The 14,765-nt window shown below is 36.6% G+C and overlaps 1 protein-coding gene across 2 annotated transcripts in view; it reads left to right on the forward strand.

The window, feature by feature from the left end:
• Window positions 1–7,875, forward strand: part of LOC119537709 (olfactory receptor 52E8) — a 46,329-nt gene extending 38,454 nt beyond the window's left edge. For both annotated transcript variants that reach the window (XM_037840251.1, XM_037840250.1), the window contains one exon: window positions 6,599–7,875. In XM_037840251.1, coding sequence (XP_037696179.1) covers window positions 6,692–7,627 — 936 coding nt within the window. In that variant the 5' untranslated portion in view covers window positions 6,599–6,691 and the 3' untranslated portion in view covers window positions 7,628–7,875. The remainder of the gene's footprint in view (window positions 1–6,598) is intronic.
• The last annotated feature ends 6,890 nt before the right edge of the window (window positions 7,876–14,765 follow it).

The raw sequence follows: 14,765 nt of genomic DNA on the forward strand, positions 1-14,765 counted from the left end.
GAGTATTTGTTTGAACTTCTATAAATAGGTGTTTCTTGAATGTCAGTTGAGATGCTAATTTGTTCTTTTCACTGAGCCATATCTTTGTGTTTCCTGGTGTGGCTTGTGACTTTTTGCTGTCTAGGCATCTGATTTTCTTGATTAGTCTATTTTGGTGAGGCTGTTTTCTCTCTTTTGCCTTGGGTTTTCCTGTGGGCTTCTTTGATCTCTGTATTTCATTGTTTCTCTCAGTGGCCAGTTATTAGATTGCATCTGCCCCCCAATTTTTCCCCCAAATCAGGCACCCACTGTGGCATACCACAGGTATGGGTGGTAGGCACTTGGTTCCCCAGCATGTTCACTGTGTGTGGTAATATAGGTCTGCTGGCTTCCAATGGTGCTCTGTTTACTGCCAGTTAGCAAGACCTGGTTTTAGAGCCCTGCTTTGACAGTCATGTTGTCCATATGTCTCAGCCCATACCAGGCTGGGTTTCTGTGCAGTGTATGTAAACCAGCTCCTGTGGTCCTAATAAATGGTCTGAAGAATCTTTTTAAAAGTGATTTCTACTCCCTTGCACTTTCTGGACTGTACAGCAGATGGTGCTGTTCAGTAACTTAATTGTCTTCAGAGGCTGCTTTGCCTCTGAGTACAGGCTGTGTCTACATAGGTGAGCTGCAACTGCAAGGTTCCTATGCCCTCACTTTGCCAGCCAAAATCTGGCTTGATGTGGGGCTACACCTGTGACAGAATATTCCCTCAGCTGTCCCAGTGCTCCAGCTATCCCAAAAGGAATGGCTGCTGGTTGTTATTTCCCTCTAGGGTAGGGGAAGGGTTTTCAAACCCAGGGCTGAAAACACAGTCTCTCCACATTTTCTCAGTCTCTTTGTCCCTTGCTGACCTGGTCCTTGAAATGTTCTCCCCTATTCCCCAGGCCTTCAAACATTGGGTGTATGTCTCACCTGCTGTGAGAGATTTTAAAATCTATGTCCCTCCCTAGTGGGAGGGTTCCCATCTGCTGATTCTGTGCCTTTCCTGCATTGAGCCCAATTGAGGGGAAGAGGGCAGGACTGCTTGGTCTGGGACAGAAGATTCCTACCTGATATTTCTTCTCTTTCTTCAATTCAGGGTCCTTCTCCAGTCTATGTCCTCCTCCAGAGTTCAAATAATTCAGCATTGTCCTTTTTTCACTGAATCTCTGGAGAGGAGTTTTCAGTAGCTGTTACATTGCCACATTGATGACGTCCTCCTGCTTTTTTGTTCTTAACAACACAATATAGATGCATGGCCATTTATGACCTAAACTCAGAAATCCCATAGTGTTATTTCTATACTTTGTTGACACTTGACTGAAGGAGACTCAAATAATTATAGCCATATTTTAAACCACCATACTAATTTTGTAGATTTCATTTTGTCCCACCTGCTTTTAGTGCTCATGTCTGTGTTTTTTAATTCTTTTTTTCTGACTGTATTTTTACCTGTTTATTTTAATCTGAATAACTCAAGGGTTGGCAAGCTTTTTTGCAAAAGTTAGTAAATATCTTAAACTTTGTGGACCACATATGATGTCAGTCACACATGCTTCTCCTTTTATAAACTGTTATGAATACAAAAAGAATTCTTAACTTTCTAGCTGGATGAGAACAGGTCAGGGGCTGAATTTGGTCCACAGGTAATAGTTTTCTAACCCTAAGCTTTGTTTAAGGATATTCAATATTCTCTTACACCCATCTATTGAGTTCTCATTTTGTTAGTATTTTTCATTTCTAAAATTCCCTTTTGATTAATCTTGTAGATTCCAGTACTCTTGTGAAATTCTCCATCTCATCATCTATATTCTTGAACATATTAAAGACAGTAATTCTAAAGTCTCTGGATGATACTACAATGTCTGTTTGTCTTGTGGGGAGGTTTCTGTTTTATTTACTTTGTATCCTTTCTTGTTTTGCCTGGTCACTTTTTATTGAAGGACAGATAATCTGTTTGAAAATTGTATAAGTTTTTGAAGACATTATTTTTCTAAAGAGAATGTTTCTCTTCTACTCTGGCAGATTACATCACTGCTATCAAGGTCTGAGCTCTGTAAGAATTACAATATTTATAAGGCTCAATCTGTAGCTCCAGGAGTTTTTATTATGCATCATCCTCCTTGATATGTCCAGAACAATAATTTTTATCTCCTTAGCACCACAAGACTGCCAAAATTATGCTCTTCTTTTCATTTGTGTTTTCAACTTCTCCTATGCAGTTTAAGAATCAGGAAATAATTCTAGTAAGAGAGTCGTGTTAATTTTGGGGCTCATTTCATGTACCTATTTTCATCTGGGATCTTGGTTCCTTGAATTCTGGCTGCTTTTGCAGCCCCCCAAACTAATTTTTGCCTCCTAGTGCTGATAATTTTATAAAAATTCTGCAGCTTTCCTTGCCTCTGAATGGCTCCACTCTGTCCTGGTGTTCAGCCTCTTTTCCTGCTCCTATCATCATTAAACAACCACTTTTATAGTGAGTAAAAAGTTAGGCTAACTTTAGTAATGTTGGATTTCCATGTCTTTGTTTCCTTAGAAAGTCTTTCATCCAGATAGTTCATAAGGAGTAGGGCAAAGGGATAAATAGGTATATCATGATCTAAGCTGTAAAACACATGCTATAGGAAAAAAGAACAAGGGAAGATTGGTCTAATATGTCTGTGCCAGTTTGGATATATTATGCCCCCCAGAAAAAGCCATGTTCTTTGATACAATCTTGTGGGGGTAGACTTATTAGTATTGATTTGGTTGGAACCTTTTGATTCAGTGTTTCCGTGGAGCTATGACTCAATCAACTGAGGGCAAGACCTTTGATTGGATAATTTCCATAGAGGTGTTACCCCACCCATTCAGGGTGGGTCTTACTTAAATCGCTGGAGCCATATAAAAGAGCTTTCAAACAGAAGGAACTTAGTGCTGCAGCTAAGAGATACATTTTGAAGATGGCCATTGAAAGCTGACATTTTGGAGAATACCTTTTGAAATGCAAACTGAGAGCAAGCAGATGCCAGCCACATGCCTTCTGGGCTAACAGAGATTTTCTGGACACCATTGGCCATCTCTCATGGAGGTACCCTATTGTTGATGCCGTAGCTTACAGTTTTATGGCCTTAAGACTGTAACTTTGATAACCAAATAAACCCCCTTTATAAGAGCCAATCTGTTTATGGTGTTTTGCAAAATAACAGCATTAGCAAACTGGAACAATGTCAGTGAAGGAGATGGCAGAGAATCATTTTAACAGCCAGGTGTTAACCAGGAGCTCATACTTTTATTTTTGAAAGAAAAGAAATAGACAGAATCTCTTATTGGAAGAGAAATAGCAGCTGACACTTCCTCCATAGTTCCAGTGTAGGAAGGGATATTTCTTTGGAGAGCTCTCTAGTGAATGTCACTTAGTCTGTGCCAAAAACCTGGGGAGACTACAGTCCATCCAGGGCTGCAGGTATCAACGTAAATGCCTATTCCTTGTTGAGGAAAGTGTGGGCCCAAATAGATGCCAAATGATGTTTTCAAAGTCCAAACTTTCAGAGATGTTTGGAAATCGAGGTAAGGCTGTGTTACATAACAGTAGCATGGATAGATAGGGAATGAGTTCATGGTAAGATAAGATAGGCAGAGGATGAGCAAGTAAGTATGTAATGAAGACAGTTGGGAAGAGGATGAAAATAGAACATACAGGCAAGCTTTGGGCATTGCAGATTTTATACCCGTAAACTAACATGGCTACATAGAACTTCCTGCACGTACATATATCTCTTTGTATCCATAGTGCCACACATGCAGCCATGGGTGAGATGTAGAAGAAAACTCTGTATCAGTTTATCTATCATTTCTCACTTTTTCTATTAGGGACCAAATATGAATATCAAGAGGTCAAAGACAATGTTTTCCTGGTACCTAGTACATTTCTTGACCTAGTATATGAAATCAATAAATATATTTTTGAACAAAGAAATTCATAAATTAATGCATCATGAAGTATGGTTGCCAATCCTGGTACAGTTATTTGTTTGTTTGTTTTGTTTGCAATAGGACCAAAGAATAACATGAGAAAGAAGCTGAGAAATGAGATAAGTGTGTAGTTCAGGTATTTTCCTAATAGCAAATGCAGTGGGACTGGGAAATTAGGTAAAAAACTAATGAATAGGTATAGAGCCAGGATTTCTCAACCTAGGGACTACTGACATTTTAGACTGGATAATTCTTGGTCTAGGAAGCTATCTGTTCACTGTAGGTGTTTAGCACCATCCCTAGTCAGTAGATGCCAGTAGCACTTTCCCCCAGTTATGACAACCAAAAATGTCTCCAGACCTTGCCAGTGGGAAAAATCATACCTGGTGGTTGAGAATCACTGATGTAGAGAATCTCTTTTCCTTATCCTCATCAGTAACAGGACATGTGATGGTGGGACAAGATGGGAAGCTGTGGGAAGGTCATGGGATATGATAAAGTAACAGGATGCAGACTTGGGAAAATTCTTGTTTCATATATGTTCATTTCAGAGCATTAGAAGTTGTGAGCTCAAAGAAGAGAGGAGGGAGCTCAGACTCATCACCACTCTGGGTAAAGATTGCAGGATCTTTGAATAAATGTTGATAGAATAGATAAGCATATACTTACGGAATGAATAAGTGACTGGTTTTGTACATTGGTTATTAATTTTGAAATATGTATGTTTGGGTATGCAGGAGGGCACCAATTCTCGCAATGCCTCTTGGAAAATCAGTGGGGAAAACAAGATCAGTTTCCTTACTTTGGATAAACAATAAAACTTCTATGATTTCATGTTCTAGGTAGGACTTGGGAGTGACCTAGACATTGTTCAGTCAAAGGTAAAGTCATCAATGTCCACAATCTGAAATAAGTTGTATAAGGCCCACACAGTCCAAGTCCTGGATGGCAAAATGATGAACTCACCCCATGAAGCAGGGCTATTGATCATTTTATATCCTGTTCCCAATTCATAAATCCTCCTCTCTCCACCTGGAGTAAACTGTCTGTACTTCTTTGTAAAAATATAATTAAGTCTTTGTTCCATTTTACCTCCTCCATGGAGCTTTTTTGTCCCAATCCTACCAAAGGAAATTTTCTGTTTTTTTTTTTTTCTTACTATAATATATTATTTTATTCACATTCATCTTTCTGTGTATATCTTCCTGGCTATATTGTGAGAGCATGGTTCAAGACTTCTCAAGTTATCTATCTAAATTGCTTAAACTAAGGCTTGACGCATAGCAGGAAGTCAATAAATATTTTCCAACATGAACTGTAAATGGTCCTTCTCTGCTCAATTTATTGATTGTTTTACCTCTGGCAGATCTCCTTTAGATAACAGAAGAGAAAAATGTCTTTCTTCAAATATTACTTCTGATTCAGCAACCCAAATTATTTATATAACATCTCTTTTTTGAAATAACATCTCAAATTATTCCTCATTTCTGCTATTCTTCATAGATAACAGATGGACCGCATTCTTTGCTATATGTTTGTCCTATCCTGGGTTAAAGAAGGATATGATACCTTTTCTATGAATCTGTCCCACAGTTTCCAGGAACCCCAGAACCTATCATTTTAACACTGTTTACAAAATTATTTCATCTCAGGATTTACCCTTGATTGCCTCAAACTATTAATTCACAATAAATAAATAAACTCAAGCTAGTTGCTCTATAACAAAATCACTTAACAAATTCTCTTTCTTTAGTACTAAAAAGGGGACATTCAGAAAGACAACAAAATCTGGCTTATAGGGGAGCTTTGTTGGATTCTAATCTCAAGGGTATCTAAAGGGATACTCCCTTTTCCATGCTTAAGCATGGTTAGATAGGATTTAATTGGATATAGCTCAGGAATTTGCAAACATTTTAGGTATTCTGGGTTAGCTTTCCCAAGACAGCTTTGTTAATGAGTTTGGGATTTGGGGATTGAATGAATGATTGGGCTATTTCAATTTAAAATATTTCATAAATGCAAGATTCATCCTAACTTCAAAAGTCCCTGTGCAAAATATAACCATTTTCTGATCTTTATTCATGATCCAAAATATTCTGGATGAGGATGGCTTTTGGAAGACCTTATTAAGATGCAAATTGTGTTGCTAATCATCTGGGGTATGCTGGTTGTTATTTTGCCTTCTCTCTCACTCATTCATTTTACAAATATTTATTTCATAATTCATATGTTTTAGGTACATGAACCAACACACATGAATTTGCCAGAAGTATATACATGTAATCAAACGTACATATTTTAAAGGTCCTCAAGTTCCCCAATAAGGGAGTGGGTTGGGTTACACAAACTAAAACATTCTTTGTGTACATTAAATATAGTGTGTGTAACACCACCAGATGCAAAGAGCAAAGACCTTTATTATTCTCACCTGTTTTCCTCTTGACTCCTTACCCTGTATATATCTACTTGACATGTGGATATTTTTCTTCCTTCTCTTGTGTTCAGGAGTGATCTAAGGAAGAGTGATGTTGGCTGTATTCTTGTAGCTGTCTGACACTCAGTTAAGGATGGCAGAAAAGTTTGGATAACATACAATAGGAGAAAAAGAATATTACAGTTTTATTTTGTGTTTTATCAGGAATCTGGACAAACAGAGAGGAGAAGCAGAAATTACTAATGAGAAGTTGTCATCTAACTCTGATAAGCACAGTTGCAAACAGTGGCAGGGAGAATGTCCATTCCTAATGACACCCAGTTCCATCCTTCTTCATTCCTCCTGTTGGGAATTCCAGGACTGGAAGCTGTGCACATCTGGATTGGATTCCCCTTTTTCCTTGTGTATCTTGTTGCACTCCTGGGGAATGCTGCTGTCCTGATGGTGATCCTGACTGAACACAGTCTCCATGATCCCATGTACTACTTCCTGGCCATGTTGGACTCCATTGACCTGGGTCTGTCCACAGCCACCATCCCCAAAATGCTGGGCATCTTCTGGTTCAATCTCAAGCATATATCTTTTGGAGGCTGCCTTTCCCAGATGTTCTTCATCCACTTCTTCACTGCCATGGAGAGCATTGTGTTGGTAGCCATGGCCTTTGACCGCTACATTGCCATTTGCATTCCCCTCCGGTACACCATGATCCTCACCAACAAAATCCTGAGCATCATTGCAGGTGTTGCTGTCCTGCGGAGTCTGTGCATGATTGTTCCCCTGGTGTTTCTGCTCCTGAGGCTGCCCTTCTGTGGGCACCATGTCATCCCTCATACCTACTGTGAGCACATGGGCATTGCCCGTCTGGCCTGTGCCAGCATCAAAGTCAACATTAGGTTTGGCCTTGGCAACATTGCTCTTTTATTATTGGATGTGCTCCTTATTACTCTCTCCTATGTCAGAATCCTCTATGCTGTCTTCCGCCTGCCCTCCTGGGAGGCCCGACTCAAAGCTCTCAACACTTGTGGCTCCCATATTGTTGTTATCTCAGCCTTTTTCACACCAGCATTTTTCTCTTTCTTGACACACCGTTTTGGCCACAACATCCCCAGATTTATCCACATCTTCTTGGCCAATCTATATGTGGTTGTTCCTCCAGCCCTCAATCCTGTGATCTATGGGGTCAGGACCAAGCAGATTCGGGAGCGAGTGCTGAGAGTCTTTTTTCAAAAATGATGGTTGATAATCAGTAGTCTTAGAAGATTTTAGAATTCGTATTTCCTCCATATGCTCAAAAGTAGGGTTTGTGGGTAAGGTAGAGCTTTACTATCTAAAAGCATAGAAGATAGAGGTACAAATGGCTATAAAGTTAATACCTGTCCTTCCTCTACATGCTGAAGACTTTGAGCTTGAGAATATTAATGAGTTTATTAACGACAATATTATAATTCATAAGGATTGTATTTTTTACCAAGTGCTTTCATTTATGTAGTTTGGTCATCTAGGTAGCCCTATAAAGTGGTCAATATTTTTTCTAATTTTCAGATGAAAAATTTGATGCTTTGAATTGTTAAATGATTCACCTCAAAACCTCACTTTTAGGTAGGCAATTAAGGCAGATACTTTTTAAATTGTAGCAGTTCCTGAATCATCAGAGGTAATATGAAAGCAACAGAATGAAATTTTCTCAGAGATAATAGTTTTAGTGAAAATATTCTTGAAATAATAATAATGGCAACATATAAATCTTCTTAGCAGTTACTATTCTAAACAATTTACTTATATTAAGCCATATATTTCTTATGTGAATTCTATGATATTGTTACTTTTATTATTTCCATTTTCATATGAATAAACTCTGGTTCAGAAAGTTCTTCATAATGATGTGTGATTGAGAGTTTGGTTCCAGTATCCTAGGGTAACAGAGGAAGTAATACATTTAGAAATGGAAAAAAGAGAGCAGAGAATACTGTTGCATAATTATGGAAATTATGGAAGTTTTATGTAGCTGTTTGGTGGTAGAATGATGAAAACAAAATCATATGTCCTTAGAAAACTATGCTAAGAGAGATAGGCTGTTAGGGCTAAGAATATTATGCTATTAGAATATATATTAATTCATATTTGGGGGAGATTAGAAATTTGTAATAATATGCAACAGATGTTCTAAATATTGGGCCAAGATATTGAATGAATCCATACACAATAAGAAATATATTTGACTTCTCTCTGCTTTCTATAATAATCATAATGTAAGGTATTTGCCTACTCCATACGGGAGGGTTTCTGTGAAACTACATTCCAGTTAGTCTGCTAGAGTTATGTTTTCTGTCTTACATCCATTAAAATTTCTTTATCTTTATCTGGTTCTTCATCAGTTCTTGAGCCTGGAACTTCAACTACACCCACCAGAAAAGGTCATAGAAAGATAAAAATTTTATGTATTTCCTTTTAAATTTTGTATTCTATTCTAGCAAAAATATTTTAAACATGACAGCATATTCATGTACCATACTTATTAAAAGAATATTCATAGGGTACAATTAAATTTTTGCATTTAGAAAATCTAATAGATCAAGAAAAGATCCAAGATCAATTGCATAAGCAGAAATCAGACAAATTAAGTCAAGCTAGCCTGTTTTCGAAGGCTTTTGTTTCTACAGAAAGTAAGGAAGATTGATTCACCTAAATAGAGAGCACAGGAGTTAATCTATAGGTACTTTAAGCAATTTAAATAATATTATCCCATTTAGAAACAAGTAAATGTATCTAGAACAACTAGTAGCCCTATAAAGTAGTCAATATTTTTGGACAAAAGTATCACAGGAAGCAAAAGAGTTTTCCTCAAGGCTTTTTAAAGGAAGAATATACAAGTTGGAAATGTGTTTTTTAGTAATTAGAAGATGAAAATTAGAAATATTTGCTTAAGGTACTTGGGATAGACATTAATGATATTTATCAACATTTCCAGTTCTCTTTTTCTTCCAGGAAAATAGGAGGATTACATATCAGCCCCCTGAAGTTATACTTGGCCGTGTGACTTGTTCTATTTGTAGGGGTGATCTGTGTCAATTCTGGGAAGAAACATTTAAGAGTCATTATGTGCTCCTCTGTGTTCTCTCCCCCTAATGTTGTGTACCTGGAAGCATTGTCATAAAACGCTGTTCCTCATCAGAATAAATCCTCTAGTGCCTAAGATAGAGCCCCTTCCTACCCCAGGAAACTGCATTGGTTATGTGGTATGAATAAGAAGTAAACCTTTGATTCTTTAGCACCCTGAGATTTGGGAGGGGCCACTGCTACTTCAGCATAACCTAGCCTATCGTAACTGATATCACGTCTACGGATTCTGAGACATAGAAGCAGGAACCATGAGTGATTTGGCAATGATGACACAAACTCAAACAAAGATGAGTGATTTACAATAAGCACATAAACTAAAAACACATTGGTAGATTCAAGTTGAACAAAATTAGTGGCAGATCTAATATTGACAAAATCACATCAGTGTTCTGGAAGACCACATAAAATCTCCTCCTAAATGCAGATTTTATACTTCCACTTCCAGAAGGCAGGGACTGACTGATAACGAGTAATGCCCCCACTTAGATAATTAGAAAGTTTAGATGTAATCCAGATATCACTTATATGAAGGAAGCAGAAAGCCGCTGAAGCAAAAAGAACAGAAGGGAGCTAAATCTCCAAAGAGAGAACCACATCATCTTGAGCTAATTCCATCAACTGCTTTTAACATAGAAACATTTGCCAATTCCAGGAACAGAAAAGAGGGTACAAGCTAGGCTTGCTGTCTGCTTGGTGTTAGAGAAATAGCAGAGATTTTGTCTGTGATTTGAGGAGCCTTAGTCATAAGCTGATTTTTTCCTGATGACATTTGTTGAATTCTGGTTTGTGCAGGTGAAAGATTGATGATCCCAAATTAAAGCCTCAGAAAAGCAGAGAAAAGCTTTCAGAAATGCCATTTATTAAAGATTAGAGGGTCCTTCATATCGAGTGGGTCACAGTTAAAACAACACACAACTCCAGAGGCGAACCAGTGAGTGAGTCTTAGTCACGCTTCAATCTAGGCTCAATGAGATGATCAGATGCCATTCTATCAGGAAGAAAAGTCTTTATCTAGAGCCTAGATAAAAAAGCATGATTTTTAACACTGATTAACTGGCAACAAAACTAGCCAAAGACAAAAGATAAGACCCACATGGCCAAAAATCAAGGGAAAAAATTCCAGAGGTAAACAAAATCACACAAATGAACCAAGTTTTAGAATTAATTATGATGGACTTTTAAAACCATACTGACTAATATGTTCAAAAATAGAGGAAAATATGGACAAAATAAATTAAAATATCACTAGAGAATTGTAACCTATACAAGAGATTCCAAAGAATATTTGAGAACTAAAAAAAAAAAGTACTGTACTTCAATTTAAGAAATCATTACATGATAATAAAAGAACATTAGACAAAACAGAATACAGGAGGAGAAGTATCCAAACTGAAGCACATACAAGAAAAAATGTGGAATTTAAATATATGTAGACTAAAATGCATTTACAACCACCATAAAAACAGGTGGGGAAGGTGTCAGCAGAATTAAATGACTACTTGATTTAGTAGGATTGGAAAGTGATAAAGGAAAGAATTGTTATTAGACTATAATAGGTCCACAGTGGATGTTGAAATCTCCAGGATTACAACTAAAACAGGACTGAAAGAACCTATAGACAACAATTTATTAGAGGGAAAAGGTTAAAAAAATATATTTTGATAATCCAAAAAGAAGTGAGGAAAATATGCAAGAATACAAAAAAAAAAAAAAAATGAGGTAGATCAATAATGTAAAAATAGTTAGGTGTTGTACAGCAGCCGAACTATATCAGCATATACATTAAAATAAAATTAAATGTAAATGTTGTCAAAGAAATACTGCACTGGACAATGTGAAACAGCAAGGAGGACTTTATTTATAGCTGCCCTGGTAGGGGAGAGAAAATAGTACTCAACTCTGAGGAAGGCAGGGGGTGGCTGAATTTTGTAGTCAGGATAAGGGCAGTATGAAAGTACCTGTGGGCCATCTGGCAAAGGAGGGGAGGGGGAAGCTTGGGGATAAGTTCATACCTTGGAATAGCTGATATCTGAACTCTCTGCCTGCTCCCCAATTGTTTTTTCCTGTGGTCCAAGTTGTTTTTCTCAGCCTTCTCACAGCTGTAAAATGAGTTTTAAGATAGTCAGGGCATGGGAGGGAGGCAGTAGGGGCACAGGAGAAGGCCAGAGGCTTAGTTGTCCAGAGAAAGAAAAACAGTGTTGGGAAAGGCTAAAAAATCTTCCAGTAAAAAGCTTATTTTGTCAGAATGGATTAAACCACACAAAAACCCATGCTGTTTATAGGGTGTGGAAAGATTGAAAATTAAAGGTTGAAAAAGATACTAGGCAGATAGTAACCAAAAAAGAAAGAAATAGCAAAAACTTGGCAATTTATTTCATAAGGCTAGTATGAGCATACATATTTGGCTAGGAATAGCAAAATACCTTTGGAGGACTTACACTGCCGCATTAACAAGATTTGTTCTAAATGTGTAAAGAACCATTATAAAGATATACTAATTGGGGCAGTGTGTTTTCAGCACAAGTACAGAAAACTAGTACAATGAAACTGAATAGTGTCCAAAAACAGACCTAGAGATCTACATTTACCCAAATTAAGGCAGACATAAAACTGCAGTACAGTAACAAAAGATGATATTTTCAATAAAAGATGCAGGATGAATTCGAATCCCATATGGAAAAAGAAAATAATCTTGATGCAATTTCACAAAACAATATAACTTCTGGAGAAGAATAAGAATAACTTCATTAGCTTGGGATAAGAGAAGATTCTAAAATAGGATACAAGTACATATGCATATTCAGGCTAACAATTGATTAGAGAATATTGGAATTAAGAACTTCTTTCATCAGACACACCATTAACAGAAAGCAATCCAAACTACTTGAATACAGAATATATAGAGCACTTCTTCAAATCAATAAGATAAAGGAACACTGTCACATACAAAAATGAAAAAGGACTTGTATGGCATTTCTCAGAATTTCTTTCTTAGTCATAATGGATATATATTTAAAACCACTAAGAAGTTTCATTGTACACTAACTGGAATAGCCAAAATGAAAAATGTTAAGTGGTAGCAAACTTGGAGCAACTGTATACTCATATGTTGCTGGTGAGAAGGTAAATGGGTAAAATTATTTTTGAAAACTATTTGGTAGTATCTTCCAAAGCCAATCAGTGCATTCCCTTTGACCCAAAAATTCCACTCATATTTATATTCAACAAAAGTGTGTACATATATTCATCTGAAGATATGTGTATCAAATGATCACAGAAGCACTATCTGTAATAGCCAATATTTGATGCAAGTCAAGTGTACATTAATAATAGAATGTACAATCAGAACAAACAAGCTACAAACAACACATAGAGTGAAATAAGTCAGACAGAAAACAGTTTATATTATTCTATTTATATAAAGTTCAAAGCAGGAGTGATAATGCAAGGGGCTCAATTGTCAAAATCAGATTCACATGACCCAATACCAAAGATTAAAAAAAATGAATTCAAAGGATAAAGGAAATCATGTTTCACATGAAACATTTTTCGCCTTGAGAAATTTCATATTATCATACACAGATCCCTATAAAATTCTTTTCTCTCCCTTGTTCTTATATCATCTGATTATTGCTTTCACATGTACTGTTTGTTTTTAGTGAGCTTTGTTTGTGCAGAAATCGATTACATAGAGGGAGCTCTCTTGGTTATGGCATATCTCCATCTTATACAACATTACTTACATAGTTTATTATCTTCCATTCGCCATCAATCTAAGCTCCCGTGATTCCATCAAATCTACACTTAGATTCAACAAGCAATCTATATAGACCAAGTATAACCTGAAAATAAAAAAAAAAAAAATCCTATAAACTCTCTACTAGTAAATGGCATTAGTGTGTAGGATATCTGTTTATTCACATGTTTATAAGGGAAATTTACTAGAGGAATTGCTTTTTCCTGGGCCTCTCAATGAGGGAAATAAAAAAAAATGATTCAGGCCTGTTGCTACTCCTGTGCTTCCTATTAGACAAATGTAATCCATGGGACTCTTAGAAGTCAGGTTTGTGGTTACTTTTAGGGTATAGTGGTTACTCAGTGCTAATAGGAGGAGTCTTTCTAAAAATGTTATTCTGTTTCTTGGCCTGTCTTATGCCTACATTCTGTGGAAATTTATCAGTCCAACACTTAGTGTTTTATAAACTACCCTGGAAGTCTGTTATAGTTCAATATAAAGAAGACTAAAATATGTCTTAAGAAATAATGAATATAGATTTTTAAAAGTAATTCCTAATAGTATAAAGCTTTTAGAAAACCACATAAGGAAATTCTTTGTTACTCTGGGTAAAGTTTTATTAGATATGACACCAAAACCACAATTCATAAAAGAAAAAGAATATTGAATTGGACTTTGTTAAAAATTCGGAACTTACGCTCTTCAAAACATGCTGCTTAGGAACTGAAAAGACAGGCCACAGACTGGGAGAAAATGTTTGCAAAACACACATGTGATGAAAGACCTGTGCCCAGAATGTATAAAGAAGTCTAGAAAACTTAATTAAAAATGGGCAAAAGATTTGTACAGACACCTCACTAAAAGAATATATGGATGGTGAATAAACACATGGAAAGGTGCTCAATATCATCTGACTCCAGGCAAATGGAAATTCAAAGTTCAGTGAGGTAGCACTATAACCTATAAAGTGCGTTAAAAGGAAAAAAAAAGAACAAAACTGAGAATGCCAAGTGTGGGCAAGCATGTGGAACAACTGATACTCTCATTTATGGGAAGTAATGGTATCCTCTTGCCAACAATTACCAGAAACACACGTATAGTCAAACCATGCTGGATTTTTTACTTTCTGAAACAAGGGAGACAATATGTTGAGCAGCTGTGTGTGAGGGAACAGTCTGTGTGGAAATTGTGTAAGAGTGTGTGAGGAAAGGTTTGATACTGGATTTGGGCTTGTTTTGGAAGGATTTATAGAAATAGGTGATTTCAAGGAGAAGGTTAATTCTATTATTGGATATCCTAATTTTTATATGGGAGGTGGGAAAAATAGAGAAGGGCTAAAACTATATGTGGTAGATGGAATTATACAACCTAATTTAGACATTTCCTTAAAGATATTATCATAGTTAAAGTGAATGATGTTGGGTCTTAATCCAGATTACTAGAGTCCTTATAAACAGAGTAAATTCCAGCATAGTTAGAGAAAGCCACAGACAGAAGCTGAAAGCCAAAAGAGAA

Source organism: Choloepus didactylus, chromosome 6 (genome assembly GCF_015220235.1).
Source record: "Choloepus didactylus isolate mChoDid1 chromosome 6, mChoDid1.pri, whole genome shotgun sequence".
NCBI classification, from domain to species: Eukaryota; Metazoa; Chordata; class Mammalia; order Pilosa; family Megalonychidae; genus Choloepus; species Choloepus didactylus.